This window comes from Chamaea fasciata, unplaced genomic scaffold, assembly GCF_029207755.1.
Source record: "Chamaea fasciata isolate MVZ Bird 193981 ecotype frontalis unplaced genomic scaffold, bChaFas1.0.hap1 SCAF_4, whole genome shotgun sequence".
Classification (NCBI taxonomy): domain Eukaryota; kingdom Metazoa; phylum Chordata; class Aves; order Passeriformes; family Sylviidae; genus Chamaea; species Chamaea fasciata.
In genome coordinates this window covers 68,483,713-68,501,630 of record NW_027094089.1, presented here as the reverse complement: position 1 = coordinate 68,501,630, position 17,918 = coordinate 68,483,713, and the positions used below count along the sequence as shown (strand labels likewise).

General features: G+C 41.2%; 1 protein-coding gene across 5 annotated transcripts in view; it reads right to left on the bottom strand.

Moving 5' to 3' along the window:
- Positions 1 to 6,465: 6,465 nt before the first annotated feature.
- The window catches only part of MARCHF3 (membrane associated ring-CH-type finger 3), a 58,572-nt gene continuing 47,119 nt past the window's right edge, over positions 6,466 to 17,918 (bottom strand). For all 5 annotated transcript variants that reach the window (XM_066181871.1, XM_066181868.1, XM_066181867.1 and 2 more), the window contains 2 exons: positions 10,576 to 10,785; positions 6,466 to 6,930 (listed from right to left, as the gene is read on the bottom strand). In XM_066181871.1, the coding sequence (XP_066037968.1) occupies positions 6,772 to 6,930; positions 10,576 to 10,785 (369 nt within the window). In that variant the 3' untranslated portion in view covers positions 6,466 to 6,771. The remainder of the gene's footprint in view (positions 6,931 to 10,575; positions 10,786 to 17,918) is intronic.

Genomic DNA, 17,918 nt, shown 5'->3' with positions numbered 1-17,918 from the left:
TTAGAGCTTTTTTCACACTTGGTTGCATTTGTGCTCGTCTTTGCTCCTGGTTCTGTTCTTGCTGGACTGACTTTTACTGCATCATGCAAGTACAAGGCTAAGCAGTTTAAGCAAGCATAGTAACATAAAGATAAATTCAAAAGTGCTGTAAAATAGTTGTCTTTGACATAGCCTGAATGTATTATTTTAAATGCATGGCCAGAATTTTGGAAGTTGATTAGAATATTTTTTTAATTGGCTGGACTATTTTCTTTTTCTTGGCAAAATTAAGAGTTTTTAACATGTCTTTCATCTTGGATGAGCCCTTTTCTGTGACCAATGTAGTGGCATTTCAATCACATGCCAGCCCAGCAGAAAGTAGAAAGGGGGAGTTGATGGACAATTCTTAAGTTATGGTAGGAACCTTCCTGCATGATCAAATTCTTGGTTATAGCTGTTATTGGTTAGAGCCTGTTATTTGGTGACAGTGGGAGAAATATGAATTTTAGAATAATTTTTCTATTTTCTTTGCTGTGGCAGGAATTCCTGTAAATTAGTAGAAGGAAGTTTTGAGAAACACAACTAGGAAACATCCTGCCACTCGGTGGAGGTCTTGTTTTGCATGTCTTTTTTAATACTTGTTCAGCAACAACGCAACACTTCCTGTACTTACCTGCAAGTTCCATAACTTGATTATCATTGGTACTGGCATTAAATACAAATGGCATCCTCCTGCAGAAAACTCCTTAGCAATTTAGTGCTTTTAGCTGGATAAACACTTTACCAGAAATGTTTCTACTCAAATACACTCACTCCTGTGAAAAACAGAGTAGAAATTTAGGAAACAAGTGGTTTGACCTGTGCAGCAAACCTGTGAACTGCGTTCTTTGTTTACAGGATTCATTATAAAACCCCAGTGTAATCAAAACTGGTGCAAATTAGTTTATGGTGTTGATGTGCTAAAAATTGGGTTTTGCTTTGGATTTCCTGTTCATGATTTACATATGTATATCACCTTTTTCCAAGCAGACAGCAAAATAAGGACAGAAATTAATACGTAAATTCTGTTCAACAGAGGCTAATAATTAATTTTCTTCTATAAATTATGCACTTTCAAATGCTGGTCTTAATTTAATTTTTTTCCATGAAAATTTGTTTTATCAGTGTATCATTTTGATACTAATTTGGGAGTTTGTGGATTGAAAAGGATCGCTTTTATCTGTGAAACACTGCATTTCATATTCATACTGCACTGTAACCAGTATCTGTTACTTTAGGTTGAAAAAATGCTGCTGCTTTTACAGAAATGGCCATGCGATAACTGTAAGGATTTTTCTCCAGGCAAAGAAATCAAGTAGTTGATGGAGAATAAAAGCTTTTAAAGCCCCTGTCCCAAAGAGGAAAACTGGTGATTTTTAGAAAGGAAGTGGAGGCTGTGTGAGGGATGTGTATGCTTATTTAGCCTTTCCTGGTATATGATGGTTGACATCAACAAAGTGCTGGACACTTAATTATTTATAATACTCAACTAGCTCCATCACAGGATTATGGCAGAAAGTAGCTGTTTTATTTCAGATTTTGCTTGGTGTGCATTTATGCCCAGAGTCTTTTGCTGCTCTCCTGGTTTCTTTTTAGCGGGTTTGCATAAATGCAGGATTTCTGTGTGATAAAAACTGTGATTAACCCTGTAGAAAAACTGCATTTGAGGCATCAATAAAGGAAGGCACATTTCAGGTTAAGCTAATTGATTGATAGAATTTTCCTACAATTAAAAGTTAACTCTTGGATGTGAGTTTTCCTAGCTGTTCTGCACTTTCAGAACAAAAAAATACTACTACTGGCTTAAAGTCTTACTTTCTGCATAATAATAGAAGCCATGAAATGAAACTGTGACATTCGTTTCCCCTGCAACTGCAGCATCTTGTTTTTGAGGGTGGTGTGTTTTGTTGTTGCTCCTAAGGGCATGTTGTATATAGAATATCAACATTTATTCTCTATTTTGACAAGTTTTTTGGGGAAAGTATGTGGTACGCTTAGAGTAAAGAAAATTTCCATCGGTTCTGTAACCTTTCAACAGCACTAAAGGGAGGACAAGTATTTTGTAGCCTTTCCACATGCAGGTGTGGAGTGGCTGTCAGCAAAAGATTTAAGACCTGAAAGCAGTTTAAGGACTGAAAGATGTAACCCTTGATTTTTTTAAAAAGCTGTCTCATGGAAATGCATGGGAAACTAAGTTTGAAATGTGGAATAACACAAGTGGATTAGTGAGGCGTCATCATCAGTGCATGCTGTGTTGGGATGAGCTCTTGATTATTATGTATATTTGTTGGTCTGGAGTGTTCCCTCAGTAGATTTGCAGATAACACTGAGTAGGAGTGTGGATCTGCTGGAGGGGGCAGGAGGGCTCTGCAGAGGTGTCTGGACAGGCTGGATCCATGGGATGAGGCTGATGGGGTGAGGTAACCCAGGGGAAGTGCTGGATTCTGCCCTTGGGTCACAACAAACCCCTGCAGCTCCAGGCAAGCTTTAAACTGGATATTAGGAAATGTTTCTTCACTGAAGGAGTAGAATTACCATCTCTGGGAGTGTTCAAGAAATCTGTGGATGTGGCACCTGGGGATATGGTTTGTGGTCAACATGGTGGTGCTGGGTCAGTGGTTGGATTCAATGCATCTTTTCCAACCTTAAAATTTGTGTGATTCTGTGAGTGTGCACTGTAGTTTTTAAAGATACTGTTGGATACCCAATAATTGGCAGTAAAGAGACAGGGCTCAGTTCTGCTTGCAAGAACTGCTTCTTTAACAGTTCTGTGTTAAATGAAGCGCCATCTCACAGAAAGTAACAAGTAAAGCTATTTAATTATTAACAGATTTGTGGGGTTTTTTTCAAAGAGAGAGCTTCTTAGCTCTCTTAGTGCATTAGTCTGTCCCAGTATCTGTTCTCATACCTCTTTCTGATATACCCATTGCATCAAAGGCCAGTTGCATATATTGGCTCCAGGTCCCTTTACGCAGAGTTGTCACTTTTCCCTGTGTGACTTTGTATTTGTGCAAAGCTGGTTTAAATAAATGAAGTGTAAATGACATTGTGAGGTCTCAGTCTGGCAGAACTGTTCAGTTGAGTAATGAAAAAGAAACCCTTAACAGCACCAAAAACTGAAGTATCTTTAATTACTGCTTCTGTTGTGACTTCTTTCCAGCTGAACAGAAAGCTAGGGTATTTCTAAATCTTTAAGTAATGTGATAGGCAAGTCCTGCAGGGAAAAGACTATGTAAAAAAAGTAAAACGTCCTCATTTTGCATTACACTTGTCACACTGAATTAGAACAGGCTGCTTTTATAATTTGCAACTTAAAATACTGGCTCAAATACTGTTGAATACTGTTCCTTCTGTGTAACTTCTTATCTGGAAAAAGGAATGTAAATGACATGGTCAGATGCGTAAGAAGAAAGCATAAACTTGCTGAGAGGGAAGTTGAGTGACATTTTAAAATAAAAGGTGGTCACTCATCCTGTCATTAATTATGTTTTTTAATTAATTTTGTTTTCTAAGGAGAGCGTAACAAAGGTGTCACTGTATAGTAATGCACCCCACACACCCCGCAAATATTTTCCGTATAGGGTAAGTTTAAGGCTCACTCCTTAAGGTAAAGAACCTAGATTCTTCCATAGCCTCCTGAGAAGGATTGGCTCAGAGCCAGAGAGAAGCATCTATTGGATCTTGTCACCGTTCTTCAAACCGTGTATCCCTCTCTATTGGCTGCAAACCAAGTTATCCCTCCTAAAACATTTAGTACTTAAAGAGCACAAAAGAAAGTAAAGGCTTTTTGAGATGTCTTAGCAAGGTGTCTGAGGTTTTCTTAGGCGCCTTTGTGGGCCTTATTATTTGTTTTCTGCAACATTTTGTTACTTTATTATTTCTTCATTAAACCTCTTGATTTAGAAACATCTTCCAAGAGCAGTCTCCCTCAAGTTATATCCACTTTCCTGCAAGGCTGGCCCTCAGTGTGGGGCAAACCCACATCACTGTACTGCCAGCAGCTTTGCTGGCTGTGGTTAATTTTGTCTTTCACTTCTATTCAGACAGAAATGGGTATTGCTGCTGTTGTACAATATTTGCTGTAATGATCCAGTTTTTTATGGAAATTTGAGCTTGATGTGGCATCTACAGCATCAACTCGTGGAAGAAAAATCAACTCCCATTTGGCAGATCCTCCTGTCTGTAAGTCTTTAGAGCAGAACTGGGATTAAGAAGTCATGTCTCTCACCTCCCAGTTCTTGTATTTTAGGAAAAACAAGGAAGAATACAAGTATGCTTCTTTTTCATGGGTTTAATGCAATGATAAGTGTCTGGCTGGCTCTTTCCTGAAACCGCTTTTTCCTCAAGAAAATCCACAGGACACTACTAGCTGGTGACTTCACTAGACAGTTTTACTGTGCTGCTGCATCAAGCCCAGAAACTGATTTAGTCATAGTTAAATTGGACCATACTTTTTCTCTGTCTGCTTCAGTATGCCTTCTACTGGTAAAGATGTATTTACACACACATTAAAAAAAAAAAAAAAAAAAAAAAAAAAAAAAAAAAAAAAAAAAAAAAACCACCACAAACTGAAATAACACACATGAGGTATGCCAAGCCACTGTGCTGATCTCTGTGCATAGACCTTGCAGCTTCACTTAAATAAATATTTCCCTGAATGTTTTGCCACTCAATTCTGTATCACTCTGATTTTTGGTTTCATGGGGCAAAACCAACAACAGAACTCACTGAGAATACCAATTCTTTCAAAGAATTTGAGAGCAGTAATAAAGTTCTGAAGAAAGCTTACCTCAAGTATATGTTTATATAGCACTGACATCACCCTGACCCAGCTACATTTGCTTTATTTCTTTGCCCCTGGCCAGCAGGTATTTTTTTTTTTTTATTTGAAATTCTGCTTAAGTGCATGTTTAGTCTTCATTCCAAATAGTTACTTACCTCTGGGAAGTGGCTTATTTATTTATATATTTATTTTTAAAAAAGATAAAACACTACAGGTTTTAGGCTATCACAGAGGTTGTGTTATCTTCGCAGCCTTCTATAGTTTTCTCTGGAAGAGAAACAGTTATACAGAGCCAAACATGAGCAACCCCAGCCTTGTCGGACTGATGAGTACAGATCTGGAGGTTCATGATTTTCCTACACACCTTGACTTACTGTATAAGTACCTTTCTGTTGGAATGAGGCTGTTATTGCTTTATATCCCCATGATTCTCCTATCCCCATGACTGACAGCTACAAAGGACATTGTTAAATAACATGCTCACAGCTAGACTGGTCCACAGATAGAATAAAGAAATTTAACAGATTTGGCTTTGTGTACTAAGCTTTTTTCCCCCCACAGAGCTCACACAAAACATCAAATAACTTCTTGTCTGATGGTAAATACCCATAATACCTTGAACTTTATGAATAACAAATTATTAGCCTTCCTGCTATGTCTTCCTTTTGATTTTCAGTTCCTGCAGCGTTTGGAAAACAAAGCATATGGTGGTATTGTCATCCATGCACAATTATAAAAAATTTATCTGTTCAACAGGGCTCTGTATTAATTTCTAATTCTACCAGCATTTGGTAATAAGATTTTGTGTAGTTATTTAAAATAAGTCTGTCTACATAAGTGTGTCTCCTGGGAGTGAAGAATGGCTGAATGAATTGGGCATAAACCCAAGGGGAAGTAGATAAAGTCACCCAGGAATAAGGTCTGATCTTTACACTCCAAATTCAATTTGGTCACCACAGAAGACTCTGTATTATGTATTTTTCAAATTGTTTTTGTCTTAGTGCTACCACAAGAGGTCAGGGTTTGCACACACTCTGCCAAGTCCTACCTGTCAGGCTGAAGTTTCTGCTGCTTTAAAATAATGTTCTTCATGCAGGATGAATCCCTGCTTCCTAAAACTTATCAGATGACCTCATTCATTATGTTGTACAGGGAAAGCTGGGCTTTCCCTATACAAAAGTAAGCTGCAGAGTTAAATTCAGCCTGGTATAAATGCAGGATAAATCGGCTAAGTTTTAATTCACAGCAGCAGAATGTGCACTTCACTGAGGAATGTGGTGCTTCTTCATGGAAAAGTACTTTTTTTTTTTTTCCTGAGTGCTATGTACTATACTACTTTTGATAGGAAGTTTATTGCAATTTGTCTAGTTTTTCTCTTGTGCATGCTAGATTCATAACAAGAATCTTCCTGTCAGACCTTGCCTGCCAAATAGGAAATGGATCATAAAATTTTCTAATCACTTTGTAGCATTTTAAAAATGTGGCAATTTGTAGAGCTCATTACACACAAATTTTGATAATCAAAACATTGGTATATTGGACCTGCAGATAAAATCAAATGAGGAAATACCATTGCTGTGCTTTAGGAAACAGAAAGAAATATTTGTTACCAGCTGCCTAAAGAAACAGTACTGTATGAACAAGAAATCATGAAAGCGAAGCACTTTTTAAACCTGTTTTGCATTGTTAATTACCATAGTTTAATACTTTAAATAATAACAAAAAATTGCATCACTCGATGATGCAACAATTAACATATGCAGAATTCATAGGGTCCCTGTTACTAAACATGTTTGGCAGCTTAGCAAATGCCACAAATGACTGCAGCATCCATTACTTGAATTCTGACTCTGATTTATCCCTCTGCAGTCAGTCTGTAAATTCAAATTGCACATTCCTGGGTGCTGGACACTGCCTGACCCTGATGAATCTGAGAAAAAAATATCCTTAGTGTACAGCTCCCCGCCAAATCACACAATTGTCTCCTTGGAGCTCCTTTTGAGGGGCTGCAGGCCCAGCAGGGCCTGCTGGGTGGAGGGGACGTTGGCAGATTTTGGGATGAGGAGGATCACCCGCTGATTGTTCTGACGCCACTCGTGGTACAGCCGGCAGTGGTACCTGAAGGACACCTAGGGACAGAGGGGACATGAGCTGCCTTCAGTCACTGCCACCCTGCAAGGAGTCAGCTGGAGCTCCAAATACCTTCCAGGGGGAAAAAATGGGTGAAAACTACTGAAAAGAGAGATCCACCATGAGCCAAGGTGTCACAGCAGAGGAGAAAAGCCGTCTGTGCTTATTTTACCTCTCATTCCCCTTTTCCACAGCCTGAAAAATTAGACATCCTGCCTCTGCCTTTCACAAGCTGTTGGCATACATGGAATGAGAATCTGGAATATCCTGTCTTGCTTCAGGTTGCTAAACTGACAGTGTAATTGCAGGCAGATGAACTATTTTACTGCTGAATGCATCAAGTTGGGCTTACACAGAGGCAATGAGCTGACAACATGTCCCAATTTAGATTGTCTGAAATTTTTTTTGTTGTTTTTGCTATCAGGTAATTTCAACTTTATTGTGGAAGAGAAATGTGTGCTGTGGAGATGCAAGATAGCTCAGCCCCATGTTTTTAAAAAAAATAGTTTAGAACTTGTTTTAGTGGCAGCCAAGCGTTGTTGGGGTTGTAGCTGTGTAAGAGGATGTATAGGTGTAGTTTAAAAAACAAAACCAACAAAAACTATCAACAAACTGTAAAATTTGAGAGAAATGTTCTAAGTGATGATTGTTTTCTTCTTGAACTGTGGGCAGGAGTTGACCCATGCACTGTATCCTTTCCTCACTGCAAAAAGGGTGCTTTTAACTAATGAAATGTACCTTTCAATGATATCCTACAGGGGCTAAAAATATATATGTATATTTTAAATTAGATCTTCTTACAGCCATCTGAGGGAAACCTATATAGCTTTGGTTTAATAAGCAGTTTTGTAAAGATATTTCTTCAGATTGATTCCTCCAACTTTCAACCTCCTCTCCTCCCCATGAAGGAAAGCATCCTGCATCTTCTGTTTCTGTGGAGCAATGTGTATGAACGAGTATGAGAAATCCATTCTCAAAAGATACTGCAGGAGCAGCAGAAATCACTTGGTGTAGTGAGGAGGGTAAAAACACCCCAACATCTGCAAAGGTGGATGCCCTGTAAAATGCAGTGATAGCTTCAGGAGAGTGAACAGGGCTTCAGGTTGGGTTTTCAAGCAGCAGAATATGAGGTTCTTTGAGTAACAGCTGCATTGTTAAACCAGGTATGTATGTTATACAAGAGAAAGCAAAGTGTGGCACTTTGTTTAAGCACCAATCTCCTTTTTGTGTCTGGATCTTTCTTCTTGGGAGGACCTTTTTTGGTCTGTGTTAAAAGTACAGAGTAAAAAGCAACAGCGTTTTATGGATAACTTGTCTGTTTTAGAGGGAGGGATAAAACAGCTTCTGGAATGCTAAAAATAGCGTCCCTCCTGTTCACTGCTCACTGGGATAACTGTGGTGTGTAAATAATCTGTATGCCAGCTTTTGCCTCCAGAGAAGGAAAGCTGATTTACTGGAAGTAAAACAAAGTTTTAGTTCCCTTAATTTCCCCAGGACCTAAAGGAATTTGTATCATCTTGTGTGTAATTTACCCTGCAGCACCGAACCTATTCCCTGCACAGCCATGGCTATGTTACAGGATTCTCCCACTTCTGAAAGTGACATGTGCTGCTGAAGAATTCAATAAAATTAACACTTCTGTGTGTAGGACCATTCCTTCCTGCACGACAAGGTCAGCTTAGATCCCTCCCCAGAGGCAAACCCAGACTGGGGCTTTCCTACATCACTGAAGGGAGGGTTATTTTGCCTCCCAGCTTCAATCATTTGTTGATTCAGTCCCCTAAAGGCTTTCCTGGCTTGCCCTTCTCAGGTGAACACAGTGCTTCCTTAGCCCATCCATCTCCTACTGCCCTAAATAACAATTTAGAGTGGAATTACAGCTGTCCACAACTGAGTGAACATCAAAGATACTGAATTTCAATTAAATCAACCAAGGTATGCATTTACATCAGGCTCGCTCTCACGATCATGTTCTCCAAGAGCCAGCAACACATTTCTCTGGGCGCATTTGAAGGGGTAAAACTTATAAAGTGAATAGAAGGGATTTTTGCCTCTTACTCTGCTAATGCAATACCGAGGGAATAGGGACCAAAGCTGAGATGCTGCAGTAGTCTTAATAAGCAAAGCTGGATAAGTCCATGTGTCATAGGTAATTAAATCCACCTGAAAAATGCTTTTTACCACTTACAACAATTTTGGTGATGGTGAATTAAGTGTGTTAGGTAAATCGTTCAGCATTTTGGTTTCTAAGACAGCCATACACATAGGAAATTTGAACAGTATTTACTTGCATACTACTGTCAGGTACATCTACACCCAGCACTGCAGGAAAACAATTGTGGCCTCACTGCTGGAGTACATGGCCTGTCTCAGGAGAGTCCTGCTGCTTCACAGAAAAGCAGAAATAACAAAAAGATGAACATGAGGCTGAGGCAAAACTCTGAGCTTTTCCTCCTGTTGAGCACTGCCTGCATTCCTCTGTGGGTGAGACAGGGTTCACAGATGTGTAAATGAGATGTTCTCTTTTATAGCTTTCTTGGAGATACTTGTGAGGAAGTATGGGATTTTTGTGTACCACTCACACCCCCTTTTCCTCAGGGCTCAGGGGGTTTCTTGCTCTACCAATGCCATTTTTTAAGAGTGCCACCTCCTCAGCAACTTACATGGGTCCAAATCTGCTGGAAGGGGTCTGGGCTATAGCACGACCATACCCAGGGAGGGGCAGAGCTGTGTGCTGGCCCTGTGGGTTGTGGCCATGCCAGCACCATGGGCAAACTGGGCTTTTCCTGTCCCAGCTGCACAGCCAGGCATAATCTGAGTGCATTGCTGTAAGTGCTCCCCCTCTGTGCCCACCCTGCCCTTCCCACTCCACAATAAGAGGTATGAAATGTCAAACACAGCATTAACCTGGGCTTTTCACTGAACTGCTACACCATGGGTTGATTAACACCCATTTTGGCAGGTGTTCCCTGGGTTCCTCTCATTTCTGCTGGTGCACTGCAGTGCACTGGGGCCAGTAAATTATCTCAGTTCAACAACTTGACACAGAAAAAATGGCTCTCAGGATGTATTAGCATGCAAGTGACTCGTGCTGGGGTGCAGGATGCAATTTAACCTGCACTGCAAAGGCAGCTCTGTTCTTACCGACCTGGGCCACGTCCCTGTTCTGCTGTGGACTTCCCCCACGTCCAATATTTCTGAATCTTAAAATTGGCAAGATGTTGCATAAGAATAAAATCTGAATCCTCTGTGGCAGCCAAGTTTTTCACGTAAATCTTTTTTTTGTGTGTGTGTGTGTGTGTGTGCTGTGGCTTCACCCTTTGCACAACATATGGGATGAACCTCCCCCCTGTAGCATCTGTCTTGAAATCCTCCATGCTACTTCCCTGCCTGCCTCCTGCTGTCCCCACTGGTGTTTGGGATTTGAGAATCCTTACCCCGAAGCAAACTGTCTTTCTGGTGTTCCAGGCAACTTGAATGGTGTGGAAACAAGAGGTTTCTTGCGGGAACAGTGTGCACTTACCAGCACAGGAGGCAAGCAGAAGCAATGCTCCGTGCAATGGTCTAGAGTGCTCTGTGCGATTTATTTTCCCGTTTGCTCTTTCCCTTTCTCCTGTAAGTTAAATAAACACCCTGAGACTTACCAGGGTCCAAAAGAGGTAAATAGTGAAGAGTGCTACAGTGAGTGCAATGAGGCCCACAGCTTCCAGCCTACTGCTAAAGTGCAGGTGGTCCATGGCTCCTCGCAGGCACAGCCAGCCGGAGACAGTTGCCAGTGGAGTGATGAACAAGAAGCACACCACATCCCCAAAGAGAGTTCTCTTCTCATGCTGGGGGTCCGGGTTCCTCAGCCACTGCAGGCAGAACAGACAAGGCAAGTATCAGCACAGGGAGGATGTTTTACCCTCAACTCAAAGCACAAATCCACCCCTTTGAGCGCTGAACGAGGAGCACGTGCAGGACATGGCTTTCAGTGTCCCTAGGGATGCCTCTCATGTATCTGTAGATTTTTAATATATTGCTGCATACTTCCTAGTACTTTTCCTGCCCTCTCTCACATTTCAGAATAATAAGCCAACCCTTTCTAACATGCTCTTGACATTCTGTGTAGTCTCATTCTCAAAAAGAGAACTTCTAACCAGGAGACGTTATTTATCATCAGAATTTGAGGGGCGTAACAATACATAGGGCAAATAACCCCCTGGACCAACTCCAAGGGATGGACTCTGGGGCAACTGGTCTCTTATTGGATGTATCTGCTAGACATACTAATTGATTATAGATATACTAATTGATTAACCTTATTAAAACTGTAGAAATCCTGTATCACCCTTGTGTATGCCTATACTTTGTGCACCTGAAAGCTTTCGTTAAAGAACTGCTTTTTACCTTACCATTCTTAATATTGTTTGCAAGGTTTTTCTTTGTTTTTAGAGACCTGAATTTCTCCCTCTTGCTTCCTGCTAGTGTCCACCTCTTTGTGTACCCACCATATCAGTTATTCAGCTGTGGTAAAGGCTGCATTGAGAAGTGTTTTATGTAGTGCAGCCGCTAGCATTTGCCACTGGCTTCTTTGAAAAATGCCCTTCTTAATGTGTAAACAAGGGTGCAGAAAATGTTTCAACATTTTCCATGCTATTTTCAGATTTTTTTTTTGCAAACTGCTCATAACAATTGCAAAGCCATTTTCAACTTGTTTTCAGGTACTCACATTTAAGCAGAGTTTAATGCACACAAGGTTATTTTTATTAAGAGTGTATTAATCTTGAGAAACAGAGTGCCTGAAAGTCAGCTTCTGAAGCAAAGGTTAGGATTGAAAAGTTATCAAGCCCACATGCCCACATTTCTATAAACAGGATTTGAGATAGCAGAGGCGAAAGAAGTTCCTACAACAGTACATTGAAGCCTTTTCTTTAAAACAAAAAACAAAACACAAAACAAAACAAAAAAACCCAAACAAACAAGCAAAAAACCCCTACCCACCAAAACCACACCACACCTCATCAGACAAGTCAATATTTGAACAGGACAAATACCCAGCCCTGTAATTTTTTGCCAACATGAGCAGTGCATTTGGTCAAACCTGCTCTGCAGCATCCTTTTACGGGTTTTTGGGGCCACCAGAACCAGATGAAGCTCATGCATCCCTAAACACTTTGGTCCTATTATCTCTCCAAGCTGTTACACATGACGGTAGAAGTCCTGTCTCATGTACAACTCAGTAATTTAGAGCCCAAAAATATGTTACTAATTTTTTTTTTTTTCAGGATGTAGGCTTTTAACTTGCTTGAATACTTCTGAAATGCTAAGAAAGAGCAAAGTTCTTTAAACCAGCTATGTATTACTATGAGCAAGAAGTTGTAAGGGAAGGTGCCAATTAAAGAGAAAGGTACAATACTGTTTTTTTTCCCTCTCCTTTACCAGGAAAGATAGTAATCAGCTGTGGTCAGTTTATTCCAACAAGCAGCTAAGCCCCCACACAGCCATTTTCTCACCCCTCCACCCCATCATTATGAGGGGGAGAAGAGCAATAGGCTGCAAGCAGAGTTTTCTTCAGCAGAGCTTTTGCAAAATAAGGGGACATACATTTACATTTGAACATCTATTTAATTTACTGCAGCTTTAAAGAGAATGCCAAAAAGTGAGTAAAAGTCTCACACTACTTTCCTTGGAGCTTTCAATCCATTTACTTAGAAACACCCCCAAGAGTTTATGCACAACAGCTCCAGGTTATACCTGGTTGCATCTGAACAGGACTGATTGCAACCCTCCCTTTGTTCCATTTCCAGAAGTCCCTGCAATGTGAAACCACCAAGAAAACGAGAGGAACTGAAAGCACCTGATATAGTGCTTTGAAAGGTTTTAAAGACTGCAAAAAAAGTTTTGTGAAACATACTTGTTTGAAAGGCGACCTGGAAGACAAATGCCAGACATTTGTACACTTCTCCTTGACCTCAAGAGGAATTGCAGGGGTTCACCACTTTCCCATGTCAGACTTCAGAATTTTGGCACCCATGCAGCTCAGGTAGCACAAGAAATAGTTCCTAGTTCTGAGCAAGGAGGAACACAGTCAAGGCAGAGAAGGGAGCACACATGTCAAGGCATGTGCTGTTATCCCCACGCTGTGGCTGTCACTAGACAGTGCAGTGCACCTGAATTAAGACAGCACTTTTCACTGTGCCATCAAGCCTGATTGAAAGTTTGAGCAAATTAAAAAGGTGTGGAGCTGCTTCACAGCAGCTCCTGCTCCTTATGCCCTGTGGCACACAGAGTCAAACCCAAAAAATTCAAATATTAAATGAAGTTGTGGCAGGCAAGAGTAGTATTAAATAATAAATAAAGACATCACAATTCTACAGTCTAACCTCAAAAAGCCAGAATGATTTAATTTCAGTTAGCTCTGAAATATAAGTCAAAAGCAAAGATTAAGCAATTTCAGTGGTTGTACAGATTTCAGCCACAGCACTTATTTTTCCCCTGAAGTAGTGCACACCTGATTCTAAATCTGCTTCTGTTTCTAGGTTTCAGTCATTTGTTTGGGGAATGGAGTAGGCACTGTCAAGTTACCTTATAGTTAAAATGCTAAGTCAGTAAATCCTTCTGTGCAACTCATACCCACACAGGGATCCTAACTAAGCCCTGAGCTGATTAATTACTGTGGTGGTATGGTATGGACTGCCCTGCTGGCCAAGAACGAGATGTAAGGTCAGATGAAGTTGTCAGATCTGCACTGTGACACTCTGAAATCTGTTCTATTAAAACGTGTCAATGTGCCCAAATATTCCTGCAATAAATCAAGACTCTCAGAGTGATAATTTCCATTTAGGGGAGCGGGGGTGGGGGGGGGGGGGGGGGGGGGGAGTTGGGAAGGAGAAAAGGTTATAAAAAGGTTTATGTTTGAAGTAAAATGCTGGCCTGCCTGGCATTTTGTGAAGCGCAGTGTTAAAGTGATTAGTGTTCCGTGTTCCTGATCCATAGTTAACTGGAGCTGGAGTAACAAGACATTAAATGACTCCAGCAATGGCAGCAAATATTATTTCAAGAACTTTAAGTGCAGTGCAAAACCCAGTCTTGGCTCATGACTGAGACGAGCCAAGACACCCTTTGAGAATCCAGCACCACAGAGAGATGGGGGTTAACACTGACTTTAACAAAGTCACTCTCTAAATGCATTTTGAGGAAAACCAGAAGGGAGAGTTGAAGGGGCCCATCAGTGAAGTAAGAGTGCTACATAAGGTAAGGGACAAGGTTGGCTTCAGAACAGATGGATAATAGTTGTCCCCAAATAAATTTAGGATAAGAATCGGGAAAAAAAATCCCCATCCTTCAGAGGATCCAGCTCTGGAGCAGCCTCCCAGGAAGAGCAGCTTAGGCTAAAACCCTCAAAAGCTGACAGTTTTGAGAAGGAACTTGCTTATATCCTGAAAGGGATTTTTGATGTACTGCATTCCACTTGACAAAACACTGTGAACACACCTGGGACTCCTCCACGCCACCCACGTAATACACACAGAAATATTTGCTGCAGTCACTTCACTTCACAAGGCAGAGTTGAAATTGGAGAAGGAAATCACTGGAGCAAACAGCAGCCAAGGACCAGAACACCCCTGGAGAGGCTCAGACTCTCTGAATTTATCTATCCTAACCAAAATGAGCTGCCAGCAGAGCAGTGCTGTAAAACACCTCCATGATTCTGAGCTGCCTCACCACTGCCAAAGGACAAATCCTGGAAGTACTCATCTCTAACAGGTCTTACTTCAATTAGATGACTCACAAATGTAAAAGTAAAGTGTGTGCAGTGTTTTTCCTGATCAGATCCTAAGGCTACAATCTGTTTCTGCTGGAGAGCCCCTTCTGGTTCAGTACATTTTCCTTGGAAAAGTGATTTTAAACCTTACTGGAGTTACACCACGAAGCTGGGGGGAGAGGACAGGAAGGAATTATCTCCCTGAAACGCATTGTCCTTTGAGCAAAAATAGCTCATTACACATCAAAACTTATCAGATCATTTTGTCATTTTCACGTTGATGGCTCAGCAGTGAGTCCTGGTGGAAGCAGGCAGTATACAAGCTGAAGTGCTGAAAATTACTGTGTATTCTGGTTTCATGCCAGCAGCCACCAATGAAAGCATTTTGCCTTGGGCTTTAAGCACAGAAAGGCTGATACTCCCTCTCTTTTTTAAAGAATATTTCTCTGGAATAAAGAACATTTTTAAAGACCAGGAGGACCATTTATGGCTCCTTCTTCTCCCATTTATTGCCCTTCTCCAAAAAATTGCATCTGAGCAATTTTTTTTTCTGACACTGTTTTTACTTGAAATATTAATTTTAACATTATTCAGTGAAATCTTTTGAAACTTGGCTTAACTACATGTAACTCAAAAATAAAATCTCCCAGACTAGAATGGTAAATATGCTTGTTTTCAGTGTCATGAAAGATTTTGGGTGACTTGAAACTTTCCTAGGTTAATGTTTTGCCAAGGAAAAAAACATTTGAAAGGCCATGGTAACAGCTCACAGAGATGTTTCTTTGGTCTCAGAGACAGAGGCCTGTGTATTTGAGAGTTGGAATCAAAATTATTTGATCTCTGTAATGTAATTGTGCCAATATCAAAGCCTCTGTAAATGAGTCTGCTCTTATTTAAGTTTAACCCCTATTTTAACTCAAATTGCAGGGAATTTTTTAAATATGGGTGTGTCAATGAGCTAAGGCTTCTTTTTGAAATAGCCAATAAATTTGGTATGTCTACATGTTCCTGAAAGGGGTAAATTGAATTTTCCATTGTAAGGATGATGTATGATAAAACTTCAATTTTTGTTTTGTTTTGATTTCTAGAAAGTGTAAATCACAGCACAGACAGCTACCACCTAGGGTTGGTTCCTTAGTGAGAGGAGATCAGCACATGCTGTTGCTGTCACACCTCAACTCAATTTTCAATTTATACCTTGGGTCATTTGCCAGTTGAAAAACAGTAGCAAGAAATTGGGCAGGGAAGGCAAGAGACCATTATGGGCCAGTAGGAACTTGCTGGTCAAAGGAAAGAGGAAGAAGCAAATGCACAAGTAGTGAAAGCAAGGACAGATGACCTGGGAAGAGTCTAGAAATTAAATTCTCTAAGAGGTTGTGGAGGGTTGGGTTCAGGAAGGCCAAAGTGATGCTGGAACTGAACGTGGAAAGTGGGAGAGAGTAACAGGACATTCTACAGCTTCATTGTACAGTAAAGGAAGGTCACAGAAGGTGTTTTCCCCCACTCTAAACAACACTCCAAACTGATGACAGGGGATGGAGAGAAGCCTGAGGTACCCAACAGCATTTTTGCCTCAGTCTCCAATGGCAACCTCTCCTCCCAGCCCTCCTGAGTGGGTGGAGAGCAGGATGGACGCTGGGGGAGCAAAAGCTCTGCCACTGAAAGGAAAGATGGAAAGATCCTGCTCAGGACCAGCTGAGGAACCTGGACGTGTTCAGCTCTGTGGGACCTGATGGGATGGAGCCCAGAGTCCTGAGAGAATTGGCTGCTGGAGTTGCTAAGCCACTGTCCATGATACTGGGAAAGTCCTGGCAGTCAGGTGAGATCCCAGGTGACTGAAAGGAGGGAAATACTGCACCTATCTTCAAAATGGGGGGAAAGGAAGACCCTGGGAACACCTAACTGTCAGCCTCCCCTCTGTGCCCGGGGAGATGATGGGATAGATTCTCTGGAAGCTCTGCTGAGCCTCATGGAGCTCAGTGAGGGGATTTGGGGCAGCCAACACAGCCTCACCAGGGGCAGGTCCTGCCTGACCAACCCAGTGACCTCCTCTGATGGGGTGACCACACCAGTGGACAGGGTAAGGGCTATGGATGTCATTCACCTGGATTTTTGCAAAGCCTTTGACAGGGTCTCTCAGAACAGCCTTCTGTCTAAACTGGGGAGAGATGGATTTCATGGACAGACTGTTGGAAGTTTTCCAGACAAGGTCGGATGAGGCTTGGAGCAGCCTGGGACAGTGGAACCTGTCCCTGCCCATGGCAGGGGTGGCACTGGATGAACTTTAAGGTCCCTTCCAGCCCAAACCATCCTCTGATTTTGATACACAAAGCTTCACCATGTAGCAATGTATCTGTATAACAGGCCATTCCGATGCACCAGCCAAACTGTTTGTGACTAATCTTACCAAACCACCTGCAGTTTTGTTGTTAGAGCTCTCAGGAATTCATCAAGGTTACTGAGGAAACAACAGCATCAAGAATAGGAACAGGGAGCCTGAGAAAATGTCTACAAAAAATGTAAACCCTAGATAGGGGAAGCACAACGTGAGGATGGACACTTGACCAATTGGATGTCCTGAAGGATGTGTGCCTGCCTCATGAAGAAGCAGCTTGACCAACCCGGAGATGCATGCCGACGTGGCCAGTAGACCTAGAATCTATATCTGGGATGTAATGTAAACAATAAACAGCTTTTTCTGGAATCATATTGGTTCTGTCACTCAGTGGCCCATTTCCCCCCTGCACCACCAAGCAGCAATAATATAGTGGCTCATGGATGTGGTGCCCAGTTTCTGGATTACACATACTCAGCTTCTTAAAAAGGACTAATAATTCTCTGGCAGTGAGACAAACAGCAGAGCTTGCTAAATGGCACTATAAAAATCTATGAAATTTCTTGCAGGTCCAATTACACAATAGTATAATGTTTTAACATTAGTCTGGCTCACTGCTGTCTGTTTTCCTACTAGCCAGTTTTTTACAGTTCTGGAGATGCTTGTATCAGTTAAAAGATTTCAGGATGTGTCAAGAAAAAGAAGATTTTGTGGAACTATGGGAAAAGCTGTGTTTCTTTCTATCTGTGTGTATTTGCAATGCTCTCATTCTTTTAGACAATTGTATTCCCACTTAGGCAGATAATACACGGATTCAAGAAAATCAACAAAAATCACATTTCATATTTTAAAACAAAAGCAAAGGAGATTTGTTATTTGCAGTACTGATTTCAAGACATTGTAAA